Source organism: Terrapene carolina, unplaced genomic scaffold, assembly GCF_002925995.2.
Source record: "Terrapene carolina triunguis isolate 2854851 unplaced genomic scaffold, T_m_triunguis-2.0 Scaffold85, whole genome shotgun sequence".
In the NCBI taxonomy this organism is placed as follows: Eukaryota; Metazoa; Chordata; order Testudines; family Emydidae; genus Terrapene; species Terrapene triunguis.
The window spans coordinates 16,086,689-16,111,270 of record NW_020664436.1 but is presented as its reverse complement, the minus strand read 5'-3'; the positions used below and the strand labels follow the sequence as shown (position 1 = coordinate 16,111,270).

The window sequence follows — 24,582 nt, the reverse complement described above, 5'->3', positions numbered from 1 at the left end:
AGGTATTGCCTCTTAGAGGCGCCCGGGGGGGGGGTGGTATGTAATTGTCCCAGGTCACTGGGTGGAGGCTCGAGCCGGTTTTGCATTGTGTTATTGAAACGGAACCCCTAGATACTGAACCCGGCCCTTGTTGCTGCCAACTCAGACAGGCAGAAGGGTTACACACTCCTCCCTGCTAGGCTATACACAGGGAAGGAGGATACCAGCGTGGGGTGGGGATAAAACTGCAGGGGATGCTGGGAGGAAGGGAAGAAGCAACCACTCCTGCCCGCTAGGCTGCAGGCAGGTGAAGAGGGTGTCAGCAGTGGGGGAATGGGGGGCAGGGGCGAAAGGGGGGCAGAATCACAGGTGCAGGGTGAGGTACCGGCTCCTTTGGCTGAACTCAGATGGGGAAGGGCTACAATAGCATCAGGGGGATGCAGTGGTTAGGGCATACAACTTAAAGGGGTGGGGGCACAAGCACTCAGGGAAAGGACATGGGCACACAGCGTGGTGGGCTGGGCAGGTGGGGGGCCAACGAGAGGCAGGGGAGTAGGAACAGGTAATGAAATAGCTGCGGGCGGTGCAGGTAGAACAGGGGGAAAAACTAACTGCTGGAAAGGGCGGGGCAGGCAAAGCAACAAACTCAGGAACCTAGGGTGGGGCCAGGGCTGGACAGGCAAACAGCAGGGGTGGGGGGAAACTTCCGGGGGGGTACGGTAGAGAGGGAGAGAAAAACTGGGCTGTGGCGGGAGTAGTGGGGAGGCCCCCGGCTCAATGCAACTGGGGCAGGAGGGCCAAGTCCAAGGATGGGGGAAGTGCACCCATGAGCCCTTGTGAGACTCACTCCAGTCCTTGCTTGCTGCTAAGTACAGTCCCAGATGGTGGTGACAGAAGGAGCAAATGGCCCTGTTGAGGGGCGAGCAGCAGGTGTTGGTGGTTAGCTGGATTGGTGGAGGGGGCGAGGCAGTGTGGTTCCCTGCCGCCCCAAAAGAGGGACGAGATCCGCCGGACACCAGAGTGGGCGGAGCCAGAGCATTCCAAGCCTGCCCCGCAGAGAGTCAGGTGCAGACAGGAAGTACAAGAGCCCAACCCCAGAGCTCACTTGATAGGCAGCCGCTGGAGAGGCCAGACCCCTCCGGCCCAGCTCCCTCTGGGGAGACTCCAGCAACAGACCCGAAGACTGGGCTGACGGGCCGATACTTGATGTTGATCAGCATGTGGGAGAGTCGCTGAGACTACCTCTTACCAGTTACCCAGAAGAGTCGCTGATCCTGCCCCTCGCCAGCTACCCGGAAGAGTCGCTGAGTTTACCACTCGCCAGCTACCCTGAGGATCCAATGGTGATCGACCCCCCTGAGGACACCACCTTGATCCATGGTACCTCCAGAGGAGGAGTCTGGAAGTAGCCCAGGGGCAGCCAACCCGAGTCTGGCTGCAACACAGCCGGAACCCATGTCAGTGTGCTGTGGCCGGGATTCCCACTGGCACAGCAGTGGGCCTTTGATCGCTGCTAGGGCCCCAGGCTGGGAGACAGGGAGTGGGAGGGCCTGCATCCACCCCTGCCACCCAACGCGTGGGTGGCAGTCTCCCCCTCTCCCAGGCCACTCGGCGTCTGAAGCCTGGGTGCAGGGCTGGATTAACATTTTGTGGGCCCGGCGCCAAACATATTTGTGGGCCCCCATTGGGGAAATAGGACATGTGATGGGGGGCGGTCCACAGAGCGAGGGGCCGGTTGGGGGCAATGAGACGCAGCACAGCAGGAGTGGCCCCACTCAGCCCAGCACAAGGGAACTATTTACAAACCCCAAACTGCTAGTCGCACACTGGTCCACCCAGCCCTGCTCTGCCAATGTGCCCCTTCCACACTGCCACTGGGCCCAGTGCCCTGCCCTTATGCCAGTGCCCCCTCACGCAGAGACTTCCCCCACAGATCCCTATGCCCAGCACCCCCTGCCTAGATACCCCTCCCGCTGACCTCCCACCACAACTACACAGCACCCTGCACAGCATACCCCCTGCCCAGCTCCCCCACCCACAGATCCCCTACTGTCCAGCACCCCCTTCACAGTCCCACCATCACAGCTGTACAGTGCCCCATATTCCTGAGGGAATTCTGCATCAAATTCTGTGCATAATATTTTAAAATTCTGATATATTTTTTTTATAATAAATAAATGTGGAAGCTCCACCGTGGCAGTGGGGAGCACAGGCCACTGGCTGCATGGAGGTGGGAGATCACCCTGCAGCCTCCCCCACCCCCCGGGACAGGGACTTGGCAGTGAGACTGAACCTGACCCTGACACAGCACAAGGGCCAGGCCTGCCACAGAAACACCCTGGGGCCCTGCCCCTTTTGTGCCAGGCACACCAGATGTGGGCAGGGAGGCTCAGCCCAGCAGCAGGATCCAAGTGCAGAGGGACTTAGTGTGGGGGGATCCAGATGGGGGTAAGAGGGTTCTGTGGGGGGAAGTCTGGGTGCAGGCAGCTCAGTGGGGGATCTGGATGCACAGGGAGGTGCCAGGTGCAGGGGCAATGGAAATCTGCAGGGGGGATCAAGTGAAAGTGGTTGGAGCTCAGCGGGGTAAGGGGGGGAGGTGGGATTGTTGTACTTAAAGTACTGAACAGGATCTTTTCAGGGGGAATAAGGCAAACGCCACATTCATTGGTAATACATGCATCAATCAACACTGTATCATATGCATATGATCTATATTACACTCATGCACTCACATACACACACACAAAAACACTCCCTCTTGTTGTTGTTACCAACTAGTTGCTCCCCTTAACTTCACTGGCCAGGTGAGTTAGATGGGGAGGGGTGGAGCCGGGCTTCTGCCAATCTGGATCAATGCTCCCATGTTGACAAGACCCAGGGTCCTCTGCAAGACACCTCCCATTTATAGCAGCTTCCCTCTCATGCAAATCCATACCAGATTCAAAATCTGTGTCCGTTGGTCCTTTGTGCTGCTTCCTTCTGGGTGTTGCCCCAATACTGTTCAAATAAGTTGTTTCCAAAAGAAGGTGCTGTTCAAAGCGGGTGTTTCCAAAAGAAGGTGCTTGATTCTAAACCACCCTCTCCCCCCCCCCCCCCCCCCGAGGCCGTCAGTATGTCTGCTCTTCTTTAGTGAGCCCACTTGACAAGTTTGATTGTCCTTGGGTCTGGCTTCCATCCCCTCTCCAACTAGCTGTCTGGAAGTGCTTGCCTTCCATGCCTTGCTCATTCACACCTCATTCATTCAACATGCCAATTGATTAAGGGAGTGTTGGGAGGGGAAAATCTTATTCTACTCCTAGCAAAAAGACATTTTTCTTCTACTTTAACTATCCTTAGGGGCTATAACATTATACCAAGGCTTAACACAAAGTTTTCTATAAGTTTTTCTACATAGGGATCTGATACAAAGTTCCTATATCAAAGGACTTGATACAAAGTTGTATGAAAATAGCTTAATACAGGGTTATATAAAGAGGCATAATACAAAGTCATATGAAAGTTAGAGGTTATATAGAGAGGCATAATACAAAGTCATATGAAAGTTATGTGAAGATGCTTAATACAGAGATTTATCTACAGGGTTCATTTGGGTGGGTGTCTAGGTGTAGGTGGTTGGGGCTGAGTGGGGAGGGTGTCTGGGGGGCTCATCGGGGTGGTACAGATGCAGGGGAGGTGGGGCTTGTCAGGGTGAGGGTTTGATGGGCCTGCTTAACAAGGGAGCCCCAGCTGCTGCCAAGGGGATCCGCATGCTAGGCCCCCGTTTCCGCTATCCCAGGGATCGGTAACCTTCAGCACGTGGCCCATCAGGGTAAGCCCCTGGCGGGCCGGGCCGGTTTGTTTACTTGCCGTGTCCACAGGTTCAGCTGATTGCAGCTCCCACTGGCCGCGGTTTGCCGCTCCAGGCCAATGGGGGCTGCAAGAAGCCGCGGCCAGCACATCCCTTGTCCTGCAGCCCCCCATTTGCCTGGAGCCGCGATCGGCTGAACCTGCGGACGCGGCAGGTAAACAAACTGGCCTGGCCCACCAGGGGGCTTACCCTGGCAGGCCGCGTGCCGAAGTTTGCCGACCCCTGCCCTATCCCCTTCTCTTCCCCATCCCATGCCCCTTCCCCACCACTCCATCTCCTCCCCATCCCACCCGCTTCCTTCCCCACTGCCTCTGTCCCCCTGCCCTGCCCCACCATGGGCACTCACTGTTGTACAAGATGAAGGATGGCTCCCAGCACACAGAAGGGAGCTCAACCAGCACTAGGACCCAGAAGGTGGTGTCCAGCTGCAAAGTCCCAGGAGCTGAGCAGCATCTTTTTTTCAGCCTGGCTGTGCAGCTCTGCAGTCAGAGTAGGTATGCTCGTTCCACCCCCCTCCCCAAGACCCCACCCCACCTCTTCTCTGCCTCCTCTCCCCAGGGGAGCATGCTGCGGCTGTGCTCCTCCCCCACCCTCCTGCCGGCAAACAGCTGATCGGCGGCAGGGAGGGGGAGGGTGGGAAGGGAGCAAGCTGTGAGAAGAGGCAGGGGAGGGGGAGCATGGCTGCCCTACTGCAGCAGGAGCCTCACTGCCAGGAGCACCAAGCTTCTGCCCAGCGCAGAAGAAAGCAGGGGGCAGAGAAGAGTGGGCCTGCTCGGGGCCCCCCTGGAGTGTGGGCCCGGCTCCATGGCGCCAGTGGCTCCATGGTAAATCTGCTACTGCCTGGGTGTGCTATTTACCTGTGTTTACTCAGCCCCTGCCTGAGGGTCTGAGCCTTGGGGCATGTCTACACTACGAAATTAGGTCGATTTTATGGAAATCGATCTTTAGTAAGCGATTTTATACACTCGATTGTGCATGTCCCCACTAAGTGCATTAGGTCGGCAGAGTGCGTCCTCAATACCGTGGCTAGCATCAACTCACAGAGTGGTGCACTGTGGGTAGCTATCCCACAGTCCCCGTTGCCCATTGGAATTCTGGGTTAAGCTCCCACTGCCTGATGGGGCAAAAACATTGTCACGGGTGGTTTTGGGTACATTTCATCAGTCTCCCCTCCCTCACTCCCTCCTTGAAAGCAATGGCAAACAATCATTTTGTGTCTTTTTTTCCTGGGTGATCCGTGCAGACGCCATGGCACAGCAAGCACGGAGCCCGCACAGCTGCACACTGCTTTTATGAGTATTGTAAACCTCACGCATTATCCTGCAGTATGTGCAGAGCCTAGCTAGGAGCCGCCAGCACGAGGAAGATTGTGAGGAGGACATGGACACAGATGAAAGCACAGGATGTGGCAATTGGGATATCATGGTGGCATTGGGGCATGTTTATACAGTGGAACCCCGATTCTGGGCCCGGCAAACAAGCACAGACTGGTGGGACCGCATAGTGTTGCAGGAGGGTTTGGGTTTGGGTTAGGGTTAGGGTTATTCCTGAAGCGCAGGAATACCAAGATAAGACCTGCCATGACAGTTGAGAATTGAGTGGCGATAGCCCTGTGGAAGCTTGCAAAGCATGACTGCTACCTGTCAGTCGGGAATCAATTTGGAGTGGGCAAATCTACTGTGGGGGCTGCTGTGATCCAAGTAGCCAGGGCAATCAATACACTTCTGCTGAGAAGGGTAGAGACTCTGGGAAATGTGCAGGTCATAGTGGATGGCTTTGCTGCAATGGGGTTCCCTAACTCTGGTGGGGTGATAGATGGAACGCATATCCCCATCTTGGCACTGGACCACCTTGCCAAAGAGTACATAAACCGCAAGGGGTACTTCTCAATGGTGTTGCAAGCACTGGTGGATCACAAGGGCCATTTCACCGACATCAATGTGGGATGGTCAGGAAAGGTGCATGACGCTCGCATCTTTCAGAACTCTGGGCTGTTCGGAAAGCTGCAAGAAGGGACTTTCTTCCCAGACCAGAAAATTACCGCTGGGGATGTTGAAATGCCAATAGTTATACTTGGGGACCCAGCCTACCCCTTGCTCCCATGGCTCATGAAGCCATACATAGGCAGCCCAGACAGCAGTAAGGAGCAGTTCAACTATAGGCTGAGTAAGTGAAGAATGGTGGTAGAATGTGCCTTTGGACCTTTAAAGGGGCACTGGCGCAGTTTGCTGAGTAGGTTAGACCTCAGCAAGAGCAATATTCCCATTGTTATTGCTGCTTGCGCGTGCTCCATAATATCTGTCAGAGTAAGGGGGGGACATTTATGGCAGGGTGGGAGGTTGAGGCAAATCGCCTGGTAGCCAATTTTGAACAGCCAGACACCAGGGCAATTAGAAGAGCACACCGAGCTGCACTGCACATCAGAGAGACTTTGAAAAACAGTTTCATGACTGACCAGGCCACGGTGTGACAGTTGTGTGTGTTTGTCCTTGATGCAAACCCGCCGCCTTTTGTGAATGTACTTCCCTGTAAGCCAATCCCTCTCCCCCCCCTTCAACCACAGCTGGCACAGGAAATAAAGTCCCTACTGTTCTGAATCCATTCATTCGTTCTTCATTAAAAAAACTTAAGATCACTGACAACGCTGACTAGTAAAAGGTAGCCTGGGTGTACAAAGGGTCTGATAATGTGGTGGGGTGGGGGAGGAGGGAAGGACAAGGCCACATTGCTTATTGTAGCCACACTACATATCAAAGCTGTTTGAATGACAGCCTTCTGTTGCTTGGGCCATCCCCTGGAGTTGAGTGGCAGGGTGCCCGGAGCCTCCCCCCATGCGTTCTTGGGCATCTGGGTGAGGAGGATATGGAACTTGGGGAAGAGGGCAGGCGGTTACACAATAGATGCAGCGGGGGTCTGTACTCTAGTTGCCTTTCCTGCAGCTCCACCAGACGCATCTTCATGTCCATTTGCTCCCCCATTATCCTCAGCATCTCCTGCTGCATGTTCCGATCATGCTCACTGTATGCTTTCCTGGCCTCTGCCACCGAATGCCTCCATGCATTCAGCTGTGCCCTATCAGTGCGGGAGGACTGCATGAGCTCGGAAAACATGTCATCGCAAGAGCGTTTGTTTTTTGCTTTCTAATCTGCAATAACCTCAGGGACGGAGTTGATGTGGGGAGCATAGAAACATTTGCAGCTGCGGGGCGGGGGAGGGAGGGAGAGTAGATTTTAAGAAGATACATTTCTGAGAACAAAAGGGAGACTCTTTCACAGTGAATCAAGCAATTCACAGCAGACAGCACATGTGTTTTAGGTACAAGGTCGCATTTTCCCTTTTATATTGAGTGCCTGCCGGTATGGTGACACATCACACACAGCTGGGCAACAGAATTCAGTTTGCAGGCAGCCATGGTAAGCCAAAGGGTATACGGGGTTGGCTTCTTCCGCGTTCATAACATGTGGGAATGGTTTCAAACTGCAGCGCCCTCCTTTCCCATAGCAACCAATGCGGGTTGGGTTTGCTGTTTAAAAGGAGGGGCTGCAGTTGCCATTTAAAAAGAGGGGCTGCAGTTTTGGGGTGGATGTGCAGCACACCCCTAGCGCCCCCACCCCGCGTGGCTATTCTCCAGGATGATCCCTTTTAGCCAAGCGCAAACAGCCCAGCATGACCGGGGTCTAATGTGACAGGGATCACCAAACAGAGGGGTTTACTGGTCCCTTACAAAAATTCCCCTATTTCAACCAGGTGACCATGAATGATATCACTCTTCTGAGTCTGACACAGAAAGATAAAGACTGAATGTTGCATGAATGTGATCAAAATCTAGGACCATTTGCTGCCATGCTTTGTGCTGCAATGATTCCAGACCACTTGCTACTGACTTGGCGTGGTAAAGTGTCCTACCGTGGAGGACGAAATAAAGCAGCCCTCCCTAGAAACCTTCTGCAAAGACTTTCAGAATACCTTCAGGAGAGCTTCATGGAGTTGTCCCTGGAGGATTCCCGCTCCATCCCCAGACACGTTAACAGACTTTTCCAGTAGCTGTACTGGTCGCGAATGCATCCCAAGTCTTCAGGGCAAATCAAACATTAAAAACAATTGCTTTTAACCCCTGTAGTGTCGTTACAAATGTGCACTCACCAGAGGTGCCTTCTCCACCTTCAGGGTCCGGGAACAATAGGCCATGGGAGGGTATTGGCTCCAGGGTGAGGAAAAGGTCCTGGCTGCCGGGGAGAACGGATTCTCCACTTGCTTGCTGCGCATTTTCCTCCTCCTCCTCCTCTTCCTCATCCACAAAATCCTTATCCATGTTGCGTGAGGCTCCCACCTTGCAGGTGTCCATGGAGAGTGTTGGGGTACTGGTAGGGTCCCCCCCCAGAATGCCATGCAGCTGATCATAGAAGCTGCATGTCTGGGGCTCTGACCGAGTGACCGTTTGCCTCCTTTGTCTTTGGTAGGCTTGCCTGAGCTCCTTAATTTTCACATGGCACTGCTGTGTGTTCCTGGTGTACCCTCTGTCCACTATGCCCTGTGCAATTTTGGCATATATATCAGCAGTTCTTCTGCTGGATCGGAGTTTTGCCTGCACAGATTCTTCTCCCCATACAGCAATCAGATCCAGTGTCTCCCATTCGCTCCATTCTGGAGCTTGTTTGCAATTCTGGGACTGCATGGTCACATTCTGCTGAGCTCGCCACGCTGACCAAACAGGAAATGAAATTCAAAAGTGCCTGGTGCTTTTCCTGTGTACCTGGCTAGTGCATTGGAGTTGAAAGTGCTGTCCAGAGCGGTCACATTGGAGCACTCGGGGATAGCTCCCGGAGGCCAATACCATTGAATTGCACAGCGCTGCATCTACACTACTCCAAATTCGACCCAGGAAGGTCAATTTTAGCACTACTCCCCTTGTCGGGGAGGAGTACAGCAGTTGATTTTAAGAGCCCTTTAGGTCAGCGGAAAGGGGTTGGCTGTGTAGACGCATTCATTATAAAATCAACCTAACGCAGCTAAATTTGACCTAACCTCGTAGTGTAGGCCAGGCCTTAGACTCACTGCTGCAGTACCTATTTAAACTGCTGAGCCCCTGCCTGAGGCTTGAACTCTTTGTTGCCCGGCCCTGACCCAGGGCCTGGGCCTATTGATGATATAAACTGCTGCTCAGTCCCTGCTCAAGGGCCTGAGCTGTGACTCTTTACTGCCCTGCCCTGACCCAAAGCTTGGGCTTGTTAACTGCTACCTGTGTTTGCTCAGCCCCTGCCCAAGGGCCTGATCTGTGAATCTTTACTACCCAGGGCCTGCTCTTCTTAACTGCTAATTGTTACCCTTTCCTGTATATTCAGTGTGGGAAAATAGCATGCAATCATGTATTTAAAAGACTGTCACATAATGCATACACACAGTCGGGCAGAATTGCATGGGCATTTCCTAACTTTTCAGAGCTTGACTTTGCACCCTAAGTAACTTTGGCTTCAATGAGGACTATGTGGTGTTCCACAGGTAAGAACATGTACCAACTTACTTTTAGGTGCCTAAGTATGGACTAGAAGCCTCATTTCACACCTCCATTTTTTTCAAGATGTTGGCCATTGTGCCTGCAGCCACTGCCTGCTACCACTCACAGGACAATTCTGGTTTTAATAGTCCAAACAAAAACAACAACAAAAGAGCATTTAATTTGCTGTTTGCTGGCACCATCTATACATAACAATTTGTATGGAAAATGCAAAGATTTGTTTGCGATGGAGAATCTGTAATGCAATCCTGCACTGATTTGCATCCACTGCACTGCAGCTGGGTCTTTTTTGTGACAGTGGAACCTACCTGCTGACAGAGCCTGCTTTTCTAAAAGAGACTGTCATGGCATTCAGCCTATGGACTATTGACATCCTTCCTGGAATTATGGGAAGTTTTTATTGCCCTTTGACCAGAGTCATGCTGAGACTTTGAGACAGTGTGATGCATTTGGAGTTCTTGTTTGGACTAATTTGGGGAGTTAGGGCTTCTGTTCATCAGTATACAGATATACCTGGACTTTCCAGGCAAATCAAGTCAATCTTTAAATATTAAAATTAAAACCTAGTTTTTGAAGCATGAGACCAGCAGGGAGCCTATGCAAACTATGAAGATAAATCTGATACTTGTGGACACAGGCTTTTGAAAATCTTATGGCTGTATTGTGCAATAGGAGCACCTATGAGTGGTATCCAGGGCTGCCTAAAATAGAAAGAATAGCAGTAGTCCAATCTGAAAACAAAGAAGCAATAATAAAAATAAATAATCAGGAAAGATCAATAGAAAAATATCTGTGAAGCAGGTCACAGACAGTCACTGGACAGCAATAAGGAAGAGGATATACAAATAAAAGGCAGGAGAAAGGAGTAGATCATCACAAATGTAATAGAATCGTTCTGAGATTTGCATCCCAACAAACAGGTGAGTTTTCCATGTTCAATACCTGAAAACATCTCCCATCTCACTTTCGGCTGTGATACAAAGGCAGGACAGCAGAGGCCCTGATTAGATACCAGAAGCTTGGCACTTTAGTGAGGCATTTTCCTCTGCAACAATTTCTCTTGGCGCGTCAGAAGCTGGGCAAGCATTAGTGACCACAGGCAGAATCATGTTTCCTGCAATTATTATTGGTTTGATCATTTTAGGAATTGAGTTCATTGCAGGGATTCTAGCAAACGGATTGATGATCATTGTGAATTGCAGTGAGTGGATCAGAAACAGAAAATTGTCCTGTTGTGACATGATCCTGACTAGCCTGGGCATCTCCAGATTTTTCCTACAGTGCATGCTAATGATTAATGGTACCTTCTTTCAATTATCTCCAAAGATGAATGAACAGTGTGCTATGTCGAAAACATTGACTATTGTCTGGATGTTTCTAAATACTCTCAGTCTATGGTTTGCCACCTGGCTCAGTGTCTTCTACTGCGTGAAGATCGCCAACTTCAGCCAACCTCTCTTCCTCTGGCTGAAGCGGAGAATATCAGGGCTAGTGCCACAGCTACTCATGGGATCCTTTCTGGTCTCCTTGGTCACCGGTCTCCTTTTCATCAATGCCATAGAGAGAAAGTACATAGACAAATCAATGAATAATCTATCAGGAAACAGCACCGGGGAATGTCGATATAAGGTTGCTTTATCTTCTAGCTTCTTTATTTTGTCCATGCTTGGATATTCTTCTCTCTTCATTATATTTATTATTTCCTCCGTATTGTTAATCATTTCCTTGTGGAGACACAGCAAAAGGATGGAAAAAACCACAAGCAGCTCCAGGGACACAGTTACTGAGGCTCATGTCAGAGCAATTAAAGGACTGATCTCTTTTATTTTCTTCTACATTTCTTATTTTGTGGCACTAGTAATATTTTTGTTAGAATTATTTGCCAACTTCCTATCATTATGGGTAGTGATAATGGGTGCTTATCCCTCTGGGCACTCTGTTATCCTAATTCTGGGTAATCCCAAACTGAAGAGAGTAGCAGTGAGGGCTTTACACTATGCCGGGTGCAGGCTGAGAGATGAGCTTTCATAAAACTGCTCATGATGAAACTCCGCAAAGACATTCCCTTTCTCCCCTCTATTTATTTATCAAATATTTTTCCCTACTTCAGCATGCACTAAAATTACAAGATTTCCAGGCAGAGCTCTGCTTCTTGAGGATAGTGGTAGAGGACCATGTTAAACTTAGAGTGACATGATTCTTTTTTCTTAAATGTTTGTGAATTAATAACTCATGCAAGTCAAGGGCAAACTCCTCTTGAGTGTGAGCTAGATTTCCTGAGATTGAGGAACCCTGGAACTAATACAAATATCCAGTCATGCTAGGGTCCTAAAATGAAAGATATGGACTGGAACCCCATGTCCAAACTACAAGATCTCACAATCCCAGATACCTGCAAGGACCTCTAATGATCATCACATTAACAAATGAAAACAAAAGATGACCTAGAGAATCTACCCTGTTGTTATGAAAGGTGCTAGTGGCAGCTACCAGGTGAGTCTTTGATCTTAAGACAATCACAGACCTAGTTAAAGTCAATGGGTGTTCTAAGCATTCTTTCAGACTCTATAGAAGGAGCTTTTAAGTCCCTTTATGTAGTAGAGAGAGCTACAAACAAAAGAGGAATTGTCCAAGGCACATGGCAGTTGTGATGTTACTGACATAACCTGTAACCGTATAGATCATTGTTGCAACCACTGTTATATATTTGCAGCAAATATTGTACAAATATTGTCATGTGAGGTGTCTATGAAAAGGTTATGTTTGATTATTATGATTATGTTATCTGTATGGGTGTATCATTTTTGTAGTTGAAATTAAGAATATTGGCTATGTACTGGGCAAAAATCACATTGGGGAAGAAAGCTACTAGAGCCTCCCCTGGGATAGTGCTTGGGGTGTGCTATAGACCACCGGGATCTGATTTGGATATGCATAGAGACCTCTTTAATATTTTTAATGAAGTAAATACTAATGGGAATTGTGTGATCATGGCAGACTTTAACATCCCAGATATAGACTGGAGGACAAGTGCTAGTAATAATCATAGGGCTCAGATTTTCCTGGATGTGATAGCGGATGGATTTCTTCACCAAGTAGTTGCTGAACCAACAAGAGGGGAGGCCATTTTAGATTTGATTTTGCTGAGTACTGAGGACCTCATAGAAGAAATGGTTGTAGGGGACAACTTTGGTTCGAGCGATCATGAGCTAATTCAGTTCAAACTAAATGGAAGGATAAACAAAAATAGATCTCTGACTAGGGTTTTTGATTTCAAAAGGGCTAACTTTAAAAAATTAAGGAAATTTGTTAGGGAAGTCATTTGGACTGAAGAACTTGTGGATCTAAAGGTGGAGGAGGCCTGGAATTATTTCAAGTCAAAGTTGCAGAAACTATCAGAAGCGTTGTCATAACTATAAAGGGAAGGGTAACAGCTCTCCTGTGTACAGTACTAAAAACCCCTCCTGGCCAGAGACTGCAAAATCCTTTTACCTGTAAAGGGTTAAGAAGCTCGGGTAACCTGGCTGACACCTGACCCAAAGGACCAATAAGGGGACAAGATACTTTCAAATCTTGGGGGGGCGGGGAAAGGCTTTTGTTTGTGCTCTTTGTTTTGGGGTTGTTCGCTCTTGGGACTGAGAGGGACCAGACATCAATCCAGGTTCTCCCCATCTTTCTAAACAAGTCTCTCATATTTCAAACTTGTAAGTAAAAAGCCAGGCAAGGTGTCTTAGTTTTACTTTGTTTTCTCAACTTGTAAATGTACCTTTTACTAGAGTGTTTATCTTTGTTTGCTGTACTTTGAACCTAAGACAGAGGGGGGTCCTCTGAGCTCTTTAAGTTTGATTACCCTGTAAAGTTATTTTCCATACTGATTTTACAGAGATGATTTTTACCTTTTTCTTTAATTAAAAGCCTTCTTTTTAAGAACCTGATTGATTTTTCCTTGTTTTTAGATCCAAGGGAGTTGGATCTGTATTCACCAGGAGTTGGTGAAAGGAAGGAGGCGGGAAGGGTCAATTTCTCCTTGTTTTTAGATCCAAGGGATTTGGATCTGTATTCACCAGGAGTTGGTGAAAGGAAGGAGGGGGGAAGGGTCAATTTCTCCTTGTTTTAAGATCCAAGGGGTTTGGATCTGTATTCACCAGGGAATTGGTGAAAGGTTTCTCAAAGCTTCCCAGGGAAGGGAATGGTGGCAGCGGAACAGAACTAAGCTGGTAGTTAAGCTTAGAAGTCCTCATGCAGGCCCCCACACTTGTACCCTAAAGTTCAAAGTGGGGATACAGCCTTGACAAGCGTGCATGCCAAGAAAGGGAAAAAAATTCATAGGCAGGAATTGTAGATCAAGCTGGATGAGCAAGCATCTCAGAGAGGTGATTAAGAAAAAGCAGAAACCCTACAAGGAGTGGAAGATGGGAGTGATCAGCAAGGAAAGCTACCTTATTGAGGTCAGAACATGTAGGGATAAAGTGAGAAAGGACAAAAGCCATGTAGAGTTGGACCTTGCAAAGGGAATTAAAACCAATAGTAAAAGGTTCTATAGCCATATAAATAAGAAGAAAACAAAGAAAGAAGAAGTGGGACTGCTAAACACTGAGGATGGAGTGGAGATTAAGGATAATCTAGGATGGCCCAATATCTAAACAAATACTTTGCCTCAGTCTTTAATGAGGCTAATGAGGAGCTTAGGGATAATGGTAGGATGACAAATGGGAATGAGGATATGGACATAAATATTACCACATCTGAGGTAGAAGCCAAACTCGAACAGCTTAATGGGACTAAATCGGGGGCCCCAGATAATCTTCATCCAAGAATATTAAAAGAACTGGCACATGAAATTGCAAGCCCATTAGCAAGAATTTTTAATGAATCTGTAAACTCGGGTTGTACCGTATGACTGGAGAATTGCTAACATAGTTCCTATTTTTAAGAAAGGGGGGAGGAAATGATCCAGGTAACTACAGGCCTGTTAGTTTGACATCTGTAGTATGCAAGGTCTTGGAAAAAATTATGAAGGACAAAGTAATTAAGGACATCGAGGTCAATGGTAATTGGGACAAAATACAACATGGTTTTACAAAAGGTAGATCGTGTCAAACCAACCTGATCTCCTTCTTTGAGAAGGTAACAGATTTTTTAGACAAAGGAAACGCAGTGGATCTAATTTACCTAGATTTGATATGGTTCCATATGGGGAATTATTAGCTAAATTGGAAAAGATGGGGATCAATATTAAAACTGAAAGGTGAATAAGGAACTGGTTAAAGAGGAGACTACAAAGGGTCGTACTGAAAGGTGAACTGTCAGGCTGGAGGGAGGTTACTAGTGGAGTTCCGCAGGGATCAGTTTTGCGACCAATCTTATTTAATCTTTTTATTACTGACCTTGGCACAAAAAGTGGGAATGCGCTAATAAAGTTTGCGGATGACACAAAGCTGGGAGGTATTGCCAGTACAGAGAAGGACTGGGATATCATACAGGAAGATCTGTATGACCTTGTAAACTGGAGTAATAGTAATAGGATGAAATTTAATAGTGAAAAGTGCAAGGTCATGCATTTAGGGATTAATAACAAGAATTATTGTTATAAGCTGGGGACGCATCAGTTGGAAGTAACAGAGGAGGAGAAGGACCTCGGAGTATTGGTTGATCACAGGATGACTATGAGCTGCCAACGTGATATGGCCGTGAAAAAAGCTAATGCGGTCTCGGGATGCATCAGATGAAGTATTTCCAGTAGAGATAAGGAGGTGTTAGTACCGTTTTACAAGGCACTGGTGAGACCTCATCTGGAATACTGTGTGCAGTTCTGGTCTCCCATGTTTAAGAAGGATGAATTCAAACTGGAACAGGTACAGAGAAGGGCTACTAGGATGATCCGAGGAATGGAAAACCTGTCTTATGAAAGGAGACTCAAAGAGCTTGGCTTGTTTAGCCTAACCAAAAGAAGGCTGAGGGGAGATATGATTGCTCTCTATAAATATATCAGAGGAATAAATACCAGGGAGGGAGAGGAATTATTTAAGCTCAGTACCAATGTGGACACAAGAACAAATGGATATAAACTGGCCATCAGGAAGTTTAGACTTGAAATTAGATGAAGGTTTCTAACCATCAGAGGAGTGAAGTTCTGGAACAGCCTTCCAAGGGGAGTAGTGGGGGCAAAAGACATATCTGGCTTTAACACTAAGCTTGATACGTTTATGGAGAGGATGATATGATGGGATAGCCTTATTTTTGGCAACTAATTGATCTTTGACTATTAGCGATAAATATCCCCAATGGCCTGTGATGGGATGTTAGATGTGGTGGGATCTGAATTACTACAAAGAATTCGTTCCTGGGTGTCTGGCTGGTGAGTAGTGCCCACATGCTCAGGGTTTAGCTGATTGCCATATTTGGGGTCATGAAGGAATTTTCCTCCAGGGCAGATTGGCAGAGATTGGGTTTTTTTGCCTTCCTCTGCAGCGTGGGGCACGGGTCACTTGCTGGAGGATTCTCTGCACCTTGAAGTCTTTAAACCATGATTTGAGGACTTCAATAGCTCAGACATAGGTTAGGGGTTTGATATAGGAGTGGATGGGTGAGATTCGATGGCCTGCGTGGTGCAGGAGGTCAGACTAGACAATCATAATGGTCCCTTCTGACCTTAAAGTCTATGATTCTATGATATCAATGTGTTTTGATTCTAAGTAGCCTCAGTGAAGCATTTGGTCAGCTTCTTGAGAAGGGGCTATTCTCAGTAAGTGCCCAATCACCTCTGGAGGGACGTTGCTACAAACTGAAGCTCTGAACAAAGGACTGAATGACCCATCCCAGCTGTACTCCAGAGACTTGATTTGAACCTGCAGTTTATTCCATCACTGCTACAAGCCTGAACCAAGAGCCATTACTAGATGTAATTCATTCCTTTAACCAATTTTAGTTCTCATCTATATTTCTTTCTTTTTATGAATAAACCTTTAGATTTTAGATTCGAAAGGACTGGCAACAGCGTGATTTGTGGGTAAGATCTAACTTGTATATTGACCTGGGTCTGGGGCTTGGTCCTTTGGGATCGAGAGAACCTTTTTATTTTTTACTGGGGTATTGAGCACTGGTGATGATACTGGGAAACTGGAGTGTCTAAGGGAATTTCTTGTATGACTTCTGAATAGCCAAAGTGGGGTAAAATCAAAGTCTTCTCTGTTTGGCTGGTTTGGTTTGCCTTGGTGTGCAAAGGAATCCCAGCCTTGGGCTGTAACTGACCTAGTTAAAATCAATGGGTGTGCTAAGCATTTTTTCAGACTCTATAGAAGGAGCTTTTAAGTCCCTTTATATAGTAGAGAGAGCTACAATCAAAGGAGGAACTGTCCAAGGCACATGGCAGGTCAGAATTAAACTGTGTGGGCTGAAGAGTTTCCCTGATTGCAAACCCAGTGGGTAAGATACTGGTTTTGTAGCCTTTCTGTGCTAGGGGGAAAAAGCCAGGAGAAAGCCTGGAGAAACAGTTGTGAGTATGAGCCTGAAAGGAAGCAGATGGACAGTGCTTCTGGGGCACAGCGCTTGCTGGAGTGGCAGACTTGGGGAATTTTCAGCCAGGAATCTACCTGAAGTTCTTTGTTTCTACTGTGTTCAGGGAAACAGGAATTTGTATACACTTCTGTAAATAAACCAGGTTACACTAAAAAATACCACCCAGCTCGTATCATCAATTTCTTATCCTAATGGAAACAACCTGGCGAGGCCCTGAATATTGGCTAACTGCTCATGCCAATGGGGGCAACACTGGTGTTTGGGGCAGGAGAGAGCTTCCAAAGAGAGAAACTGTGAGCAGGTATTCCTGTTGACCCCAGTGGGAACAGATAATAAGGGTGCTCACAGAAATCAAAGCAAATCAATATCAAATTGGGATTTAACTCTGGCCAAAAGAAATGAAAACAAAAGCTGGAGATGTCCCAGAAGGAACTAAAACAAGAGCTGGAGACATTTCTAAAGTATTGAAGTAATATCTGGAGGTTTCCTAAAAAGGACTAAGAAATTACCTGGAGTCAGAAATAGAAATTTTGTTGGAGTAGCAGCTAGAAAATTCCCAGCCTTGATGTAAGAAACCAAAATATAACCTAGAGAAAGAATTCAAAGTGTTGCAGACCATTGTGGACATCCACCTCCTGGATGAGGAATCAGGCCAGTCAGAGAGCTTGGGTACTTTACAGTACTTTTCTACCCCATTTGTAGCGGGGTAGAGGCCCAGCAAGGAGAAGTCGCCTTGGTCCAACTCAAGTAATACAAAAGCCCACTCTCTCTGAGAGAACAAATCCTTGTGAGTCTTATTTGGCCCAGTCGAATGTCATAGCCACAATGAATGGTTGGCGAGATGGAGAGAGAGGGAGTTTTCTGACCACCAACTTGAGTGGCCAGCTCTGATGGTGCAGCAGAATTTACCCTGGAAAATAGACTGTGTTGTCTGGATTTGTTACAAGCTCTTGACAAGCAGTTTGGAGCCAGACATCAGTCTGGCCGGGCACAGTTAAGGGATAGAAGTGGGTGGTGGGGAGAAAGACCTCAGATGGAGGACACAAGGAGATTTGTGTTCCTGGAATATCCAGGTACCAGTGAAGACTTCCAGGACAAATTAGTAATGGACTAGTTCATAAAAGCTCAGTTAAACTTCAGTTTGCAGCTGAAGATCAGCTAAAGGAGACCAAGGACACTTTTTGAGTCTGTGGAATTTTCCACAGACTCTTTGAAGCAGCTCACCAGAAAAGAAAGTAGCCACTAATGGGGAAGATGGAAGCTGATCACCATGAGCTGTGTAAGTACAGATCTGTGTGTAATGTACACTGTGGAACAGGAATTCTAATTTGGTTCATGACGTTTTTATGGGTTGAAAGCATTGTTAAATGTGATTTGTAAAACAAGGGATATTGGCAATAAGGGAAAGATTAAGGGAAGCTGTTCTGCTAAATGCTGGTACTGAAAAACTTGGGTAACAAAAAGGATTGTTATACCTATGAATCTGGAGAGGACAGAGCATCACAAATGCCTAGTGAAAGTCCCAGTTTGACAAATGAGGGAACATCAGGCTGAAGAGGCAAAGCTTGAAGATACAAAGGTCAGCCAGGCCCCACACTATTTGTTTAGATCTGGGCAGTTAAACAACAGTAAAAGGAATTTAACTATTGAATGTGTAATAGAAGCTGTGGAATTCACAGGAATGGTGAACATGGGCTCAAACATAACACCTATTAACTCAGAAATGATAAAAAGGGTAGGGAATGGGGGATCCAAAAGTCAGACCTGCCTGGTCTCAAATATAGACAGGGCCTGGGGAACAGGTACCTATTCAAATGTGGGGGAAACTGGGTTTGAAAAGTGGGACTCTGGAATTAAGCAAGAAGTCTGGCTAACCAAGAGAGTGGATTAGGTAATTGTTTGGATTCCATTATGTCCAATAACGGTATAGAAGTCCAGCAAATTCAGGCTATGGAAATTCCTTTTAAAGATGTGGTTCTGGTTAAACAAATTACTTGTATGTACATGGGTGGTGGGTATAATAGGCAAAGCCTTCCCTGGCTTTGCCGCTGACCCACCACCCAATAGGGTGACCAGATGTCCCGATTTTATAGGGACGGTCCCAATTTTGGGGTCTTTTTCTTATATAGGCTCCTATTACCCCCCACCCTCTGTCCTGATTTTTCACACTTGCTGTCTGGTCACCCTACCACCAGACAACTGGGCCGCGGTGCCCCCCCTTTCCCCAAGACTCCCACCACTGCCTCCATTCCACCCCACCCCCGAAGGTCACCGCTGTTTGCCAGACTGCTAGGGCCAGCGGCTTGGTAGGGGCAAAGGGTCTTCAGAGCGGGAGGAGCTGGCTCTCGGGGAGACTGCTAGCTCAGCCCGGCACTTGGTGGGACCGGCCCGCCTCTGGCAGCGCTGGGGCTGGCCCGGCACTCAGGGGGGCTGGCTGCTCGATTCAGCGGTTGGGCCAGCCTGGCGCTCGGGGGGGGGGGCAGCGGCTCCGTCTGGTGCTGGGGGGGGAGGGGCAGCGGGTGCGGGCAGGCTTGGTCTCCTCCAGTCAGGGGGCCCCCTCAGTGCTTTTCCTTTTATGGGGCGGTTTTGGGGCTCTGGTGTGCAGGGGTGGGGCCTTAGGCAGAAGGGGCGGGACCGGCAGGATAGCCTCCCCAAAGTGGGGGTTCACCCTCTGCGCATGTGTATGGAGACAATTGATTTGCAGTGAACAAGTTGTCCTGCCACCATGGAGCAGAAACCATAACAAAAGCTACCTGGTGTTTTAGCTTTCAAGCAAGGGAAAGATGGGGAGTAGTTGAAACCTGCTTTGAGACCCAGCATCTCAGGGGAATTTGAGTTGGTAAAGTTCTTGTGATTTCTGTCTGTTCACTGAATGTTTCTAACAAACAGCAAATGGTAAAAGAAGGAATTTCAAGTGAAAAAAGGAAAACAGGGGCTATGCAGAACTGGATCTTTCTTCAGACACTCATATGTGCAGAGATTTGTGGGCTCTGCTGCTATTATAGAAAGTTTATTTGTGAGTTCACCAATATCGGGAAACATTGCATAGGCTGACTGAGAAAGCAAAACTATTTCAGTGGTCGACAGAGTGTGATTTGGCCTGTACAGAACTGAAAGGGATCTTTGTGACTGCTCCTCTCAGCCTGTTTGTGTTTCAAAACCTCTTTCATATTGCACACAGGGGCAGCTCCAGGCACCAGCGCAGCAAGCGCGTGCCTGGGGCGGCAAGCTGCGGGGGGCAGCCTGCCGGTCGCTGTGCGGGCAGCAGGCAGGCGGCTTTCGGCGGTATGCCTGCGGGAGGTCCGCCGGTCCCGCGGCTTCGGCGGCAATTCGGCAGCGGGGACGCTGATGGTGCGGCAGCAGCGGACCTCCCGCAGGCATACCTCCGAATCCGCGTTACCAGCACACCGCGTTCAGGCGCGCTGGCGAAAGCCGCCTGCTTGCCTGCCATGCTTGGGGCGGCAAAAAACATAGAGCCGCCCCTGATTGCACATGGATACTAGTGCTCACAGACTGGCAGTCGTATTGACACAAGAATATAAGGACCATCTTTGAAGGTGCCAGGGGAACAGAATTTTAGTTTGGCTGTGTCAGAGACTAAGGCTAGGTCTACACTGGGGGGGGGATTGATTTAAGATACGCAAATTCAGCTACGCGAATAGTGTAGCTGAATTCGACGTATCCAATCCGACTTACCCTGCTGTGAGGACGGCGGCAAATCGACTGCCGCGGTTCCCCCGTCGACGGCGCTTACTCCTACCTGGGTTGGTGGAGTACGCGCATCGATTCGGGGATCAATTGTCACGTCCCAACGAGACGCGATAATTCGATTCCCGAGAGATCGATTTCTACCCGCCGATCCAGGCGGGTAGTGAAGACAAGCCCTAAGAGTGCAGTTGTAGAAGCTGAGGCTGGAAGAATTGTGACACTCATGAATACGCCATGAGGATAGAATGTGAGAAGTCTGTTGCAATTTAGCTACTCCATAGAAACTTTCCAAAATGCAGAGTCTGTCAGGTAATCCATTTAATCTTGGTATTTGTAACCTAGAACTGCTTTTATCCATCTGCCTGTTAAACACTGGTGAAGGGCTTAAGAAAAAACAGTTGATCTGAAACTCCCTCTCATGTTCAGAGTTGTTAGTTGAATTGTTCCAGCTCATTGCTGTGGTCACATAATGCATGGCACCTCAACACAGCAGTAAATTCAGATCTCTTCGTAATAGCGAGGAAAATAGCTTATGTTGCCACTTCCTGTAATGTTTAGTCATTAAACTTTCACTAACAGAACAGTGTTGTGGTTCTCAGGAGTGGTGCAGCACCTCACACTGATTAGGATTTGCACACACAAGGTTGCTTTATATCTAACATCTCCACAGGATAAGTGTGAATGATTTGCACAATATAATATTGAAGAACGTCAAGCACCTGCTCTCTCTAGTGACCAATAGTAAAAATTGCACTAGATATTCTCTGTATAGTGCAGTTATTATATGGCAGATGAAGCTAAATTTCTGCTCTGAATTACACCAGAGGATATATGGAGTATTTGCACTGAAATCAGTGAAGTTATTCCAGATTTACATTGATAACTGAAGCAGAATCTGTTTCAATGTCTTTAAATCTGGGAGTTTATCGTGCTGGTCAAATGTATATGGTTAATGATTTTTCTATTCTGTAACACACACACACAAGCAGGGTAATTGGGCAGCGCTAGACAGGATGTCTGATTGGGCTCTCCCCACCATGACAGAGGATAGGGGAAACACAGGGACATACCTGGAGGTTGGAATCTCTTGGGATTCCCCAGGTTCTAGAGCTCAGACACAAAGAGCTAGCCAAACAACCCCATGGGCAGGGTGCGGGCTACAAAGGGGTGTGGGATGGGAGGGGGCAAGCAATAGCTGGTAGAGTATGAGTCTCCCCAACAGGCAGAATGTTACAGATCAAACACTTTTGGTCCAGATCAGAGACACAGCCAAAGGCCACTGAGCGCTCCCCCGCAAGGAAGAGGTATGCAGTATGGTAAGCATCCCCGCAGGTTTTAGAAACTTGGGAAACTAAGGCAAGATCAGAGTGACTATGGCCAAAATTCCATCGAATGATGGGGAAACTGAGGCATGTCTCAGGGAGGCTGCAGCCAAGAATCCAGCTGAAATTGGGGAGCAAATTTAGGGAAACTGAGGCATGGGTCAGGGTTGCTGTGACAAAGACTCCAGCCAAAATTGAGGAAACTGAGGCACAATCTGGGGTGGCTGTGGCTATGTTTGCAACTAATCTGCAAGGTCAAAAGGGGGGGCGGGCTTGAGATGCATCTTGGGATGGCTGCAGCCGAGATTTGATCAGAAATGGGGGACCAAAATTAGGGAAACAATCACTGGTTAGGGTGGCTGCAACCAAACTCCCAGTGGATATTGAGAACCAAAATGGGGGAAACTGAGGGACAGCTCAGGGTGGTTGCTTATAGAAACCGGGGACCAAATTTGTGAAAACTGAGGATGGTAGGGCAGATCCTGAGGAGTGTGCTGGCTTGCTGGCCTGTAAGATGGGCGTACATATGGCAGATGAAAAGACCAGAGAGGTCCTCTACTAAGCTGATCTGCCTAGGCATTGTTAGATGTGAGGGCTGGTATATCTAGATTCCCCCAGGATAAACTGGGGGAACTTCTGGGATTGATTGTCCAGGCTAGAACAGCCAGCAAGTTGCAGTCCATTATTGGGCATCTTAACTTTGCATGCCGAATGGTGGCGTTGGGGCAGGCACTTTGCACCTCACTGTCAGCTGCCACCATGGGAATAGCAAAGCCCAAATATTTTATAAGAGTTAATGAAGAGAGGAAGGCGGATTTGGGGGCAGGCCCACCAACAACAATTCTGGGCTCCAGGGCAGAACAGTCAATGGGCCCCCTAGAAAAAGATGGCTGAGGTTTACGACACTACTTTTTATTCTATTGATAACACATTAGAACCCACTAAATGTAAATTGTGATGTTGCTTGATGTAGTTAACTTTTTTTCCCCCAGTTACAGCACCAGTATTAACAAATTGTGAGTCTAAATGTAAGATGTAGAATTTGTTATTTTGAATTATATATTTAAATGAAATAAGTACATTATGGAATGAAATTTGGAGAGAGTCCAGTGGAGGGCAACAAAAATGATTAAGTGGCTGGGGCACATGACTTATGAGGAGAGGCTGAGGTAACTGGGCTTATTTAGTCCGCAGAAGAGAAGAATGAGGGGGGATTTGATAGCAGCCTTTAACAACCTGGTATGAAATTAATTCTTTATAGGATATGAAGGATCACATACAGTACATATGCTATGGAAGGGGAAGTTGAAATAAAACATACAACACAAATTTTCATTGCTAGGAAAAATACAGGACTTTATCTGATCTTGAGAGGAAAAGTTATTTGTATGCATGTGCTGTATGTGGGGCTTTGTATCTTTGGACAGAGACCAATCTTATTGATAGTGATATACTGAACTGCCTGAAAACATCATAGCCAAAGATGCCTTTCTGAATATTGCTAGATATTTTTTTAAGATACAAATATGTGACGTGGCAGTAGCATTCACTGAAGTGTGTGTGTTTGTGCATACGCATAGCGCTGCAACTGCGCTGGCTGGTGCCCAGTGAGCTGCTGAGCGCAATCTTCTGGCACGGCCAGGACTTCCACATGCCCGCCCAGTGGCTTTCGCCACCTCTGGTACCACCCCGGATGCGCAGGGCCGGCCTTAGGAAAATGGCACCCTGGGCGAACTTGTATTTTGATGCCCCTGGCGCCCATGGGCGTGGTGCCCCCCCCATTGCCTCTGGGTTCCCCACCCTCCCTTTGCCCTGAAGGCCTGCTCCCCATCCCGTGCCCCTTATCCCTGCACCCCCTTCACTCATAACCCCTGCATCCCCCTCCTGCACCAACGTGAGGAAACTCACCTGGAGGCATGAAGCATGCTGCTGGCTCCCCCTGGGACTGCTGCTCCTCTGCCCTGCACACCCCGAGGGGGCTGTGAGTGGGGAGTGAGGAGCAACACCAGGGCTCCCTGCATCCAGGTCACTTTCGCAGCCCAGGCAGGGAAAGGAGAGGGCACCAGAGCAGCAGCTCCTGATGCCCCACAGCACAGCCCAGGTGGGGAAAGTGCCCTGGATGCAGGAAGCCCCAGTGTGTGTGTTGGGGGACTGTGTGTGAGAGACAGAGTGTGTGGGTAAAAACAGCTAACAAAAGCCAAAGCACCAGCCGTGTGCTGCTCCCGCTCAAAGGGAAGCATCACACTATCTCGTTCTTCACATTTCTCATATGAACCACCAGGGCTTGAATTACATTTTTGTATGAAATTGGGGCGAATTTAAAAATAGTTTACAACATTTTAAAAATAAAAAATATGAAAAACTTTAATACATTTTATGTACAGTGTCATTATTCATACTAGTATTGCTAGTTCTTCCCCCCAGGCAGAGAGGCATAGAGACTAGGATCAGGACCAGCTGTGCCCCCAAAAGAACAGAACAACCCTCCAAATCGGACCTGACCCACATCCCTCCCCAGACCGAACTGGACCTAACCTGCATCCCTCCCCAGACCGAACCCCCTGAACTGGACCTGACACACATCCCTCCCTAGACCAGGGGCACGGGTGGGGGGATGGGACAGGGGGCACTGGGTCTCCCCCAGGGGCGCGGGTGGGGGGATGGGGCAGGCCCAGGGGCACTGGGTCTCCCCC

At 48.2% G+C, this 24,582-nt stretch overlaps 1 protein-coding gene across 1 annotated transcript in view; it reads left to right on the top strand.

The window, feature by feature from the left end:
* Positions 1 to 10,448: 10,448 nt before the first annotated feature.
* The window catches only part of LOC113406213 (taste receptor type 2 member 10-like), a 29,501-nt gene continuing 15,367 nt past the window's right edge, over positions 10,449 to 24,582 (top strand). Inside the window, exons 1-2 of the mRNA XM_029911040.1 lie at positions 10,449 to 11,315; positions 12,464 to 12,514. Coding sequence (XP_029766900.1) covers positions 10,449 to 11,315; positions 12,464 to 12,514 — 918 coding nt within the window. The remainder of the gene's footprint in view (positions 11,316 to 12,463; positions 12,515 to 24,582) is intronic.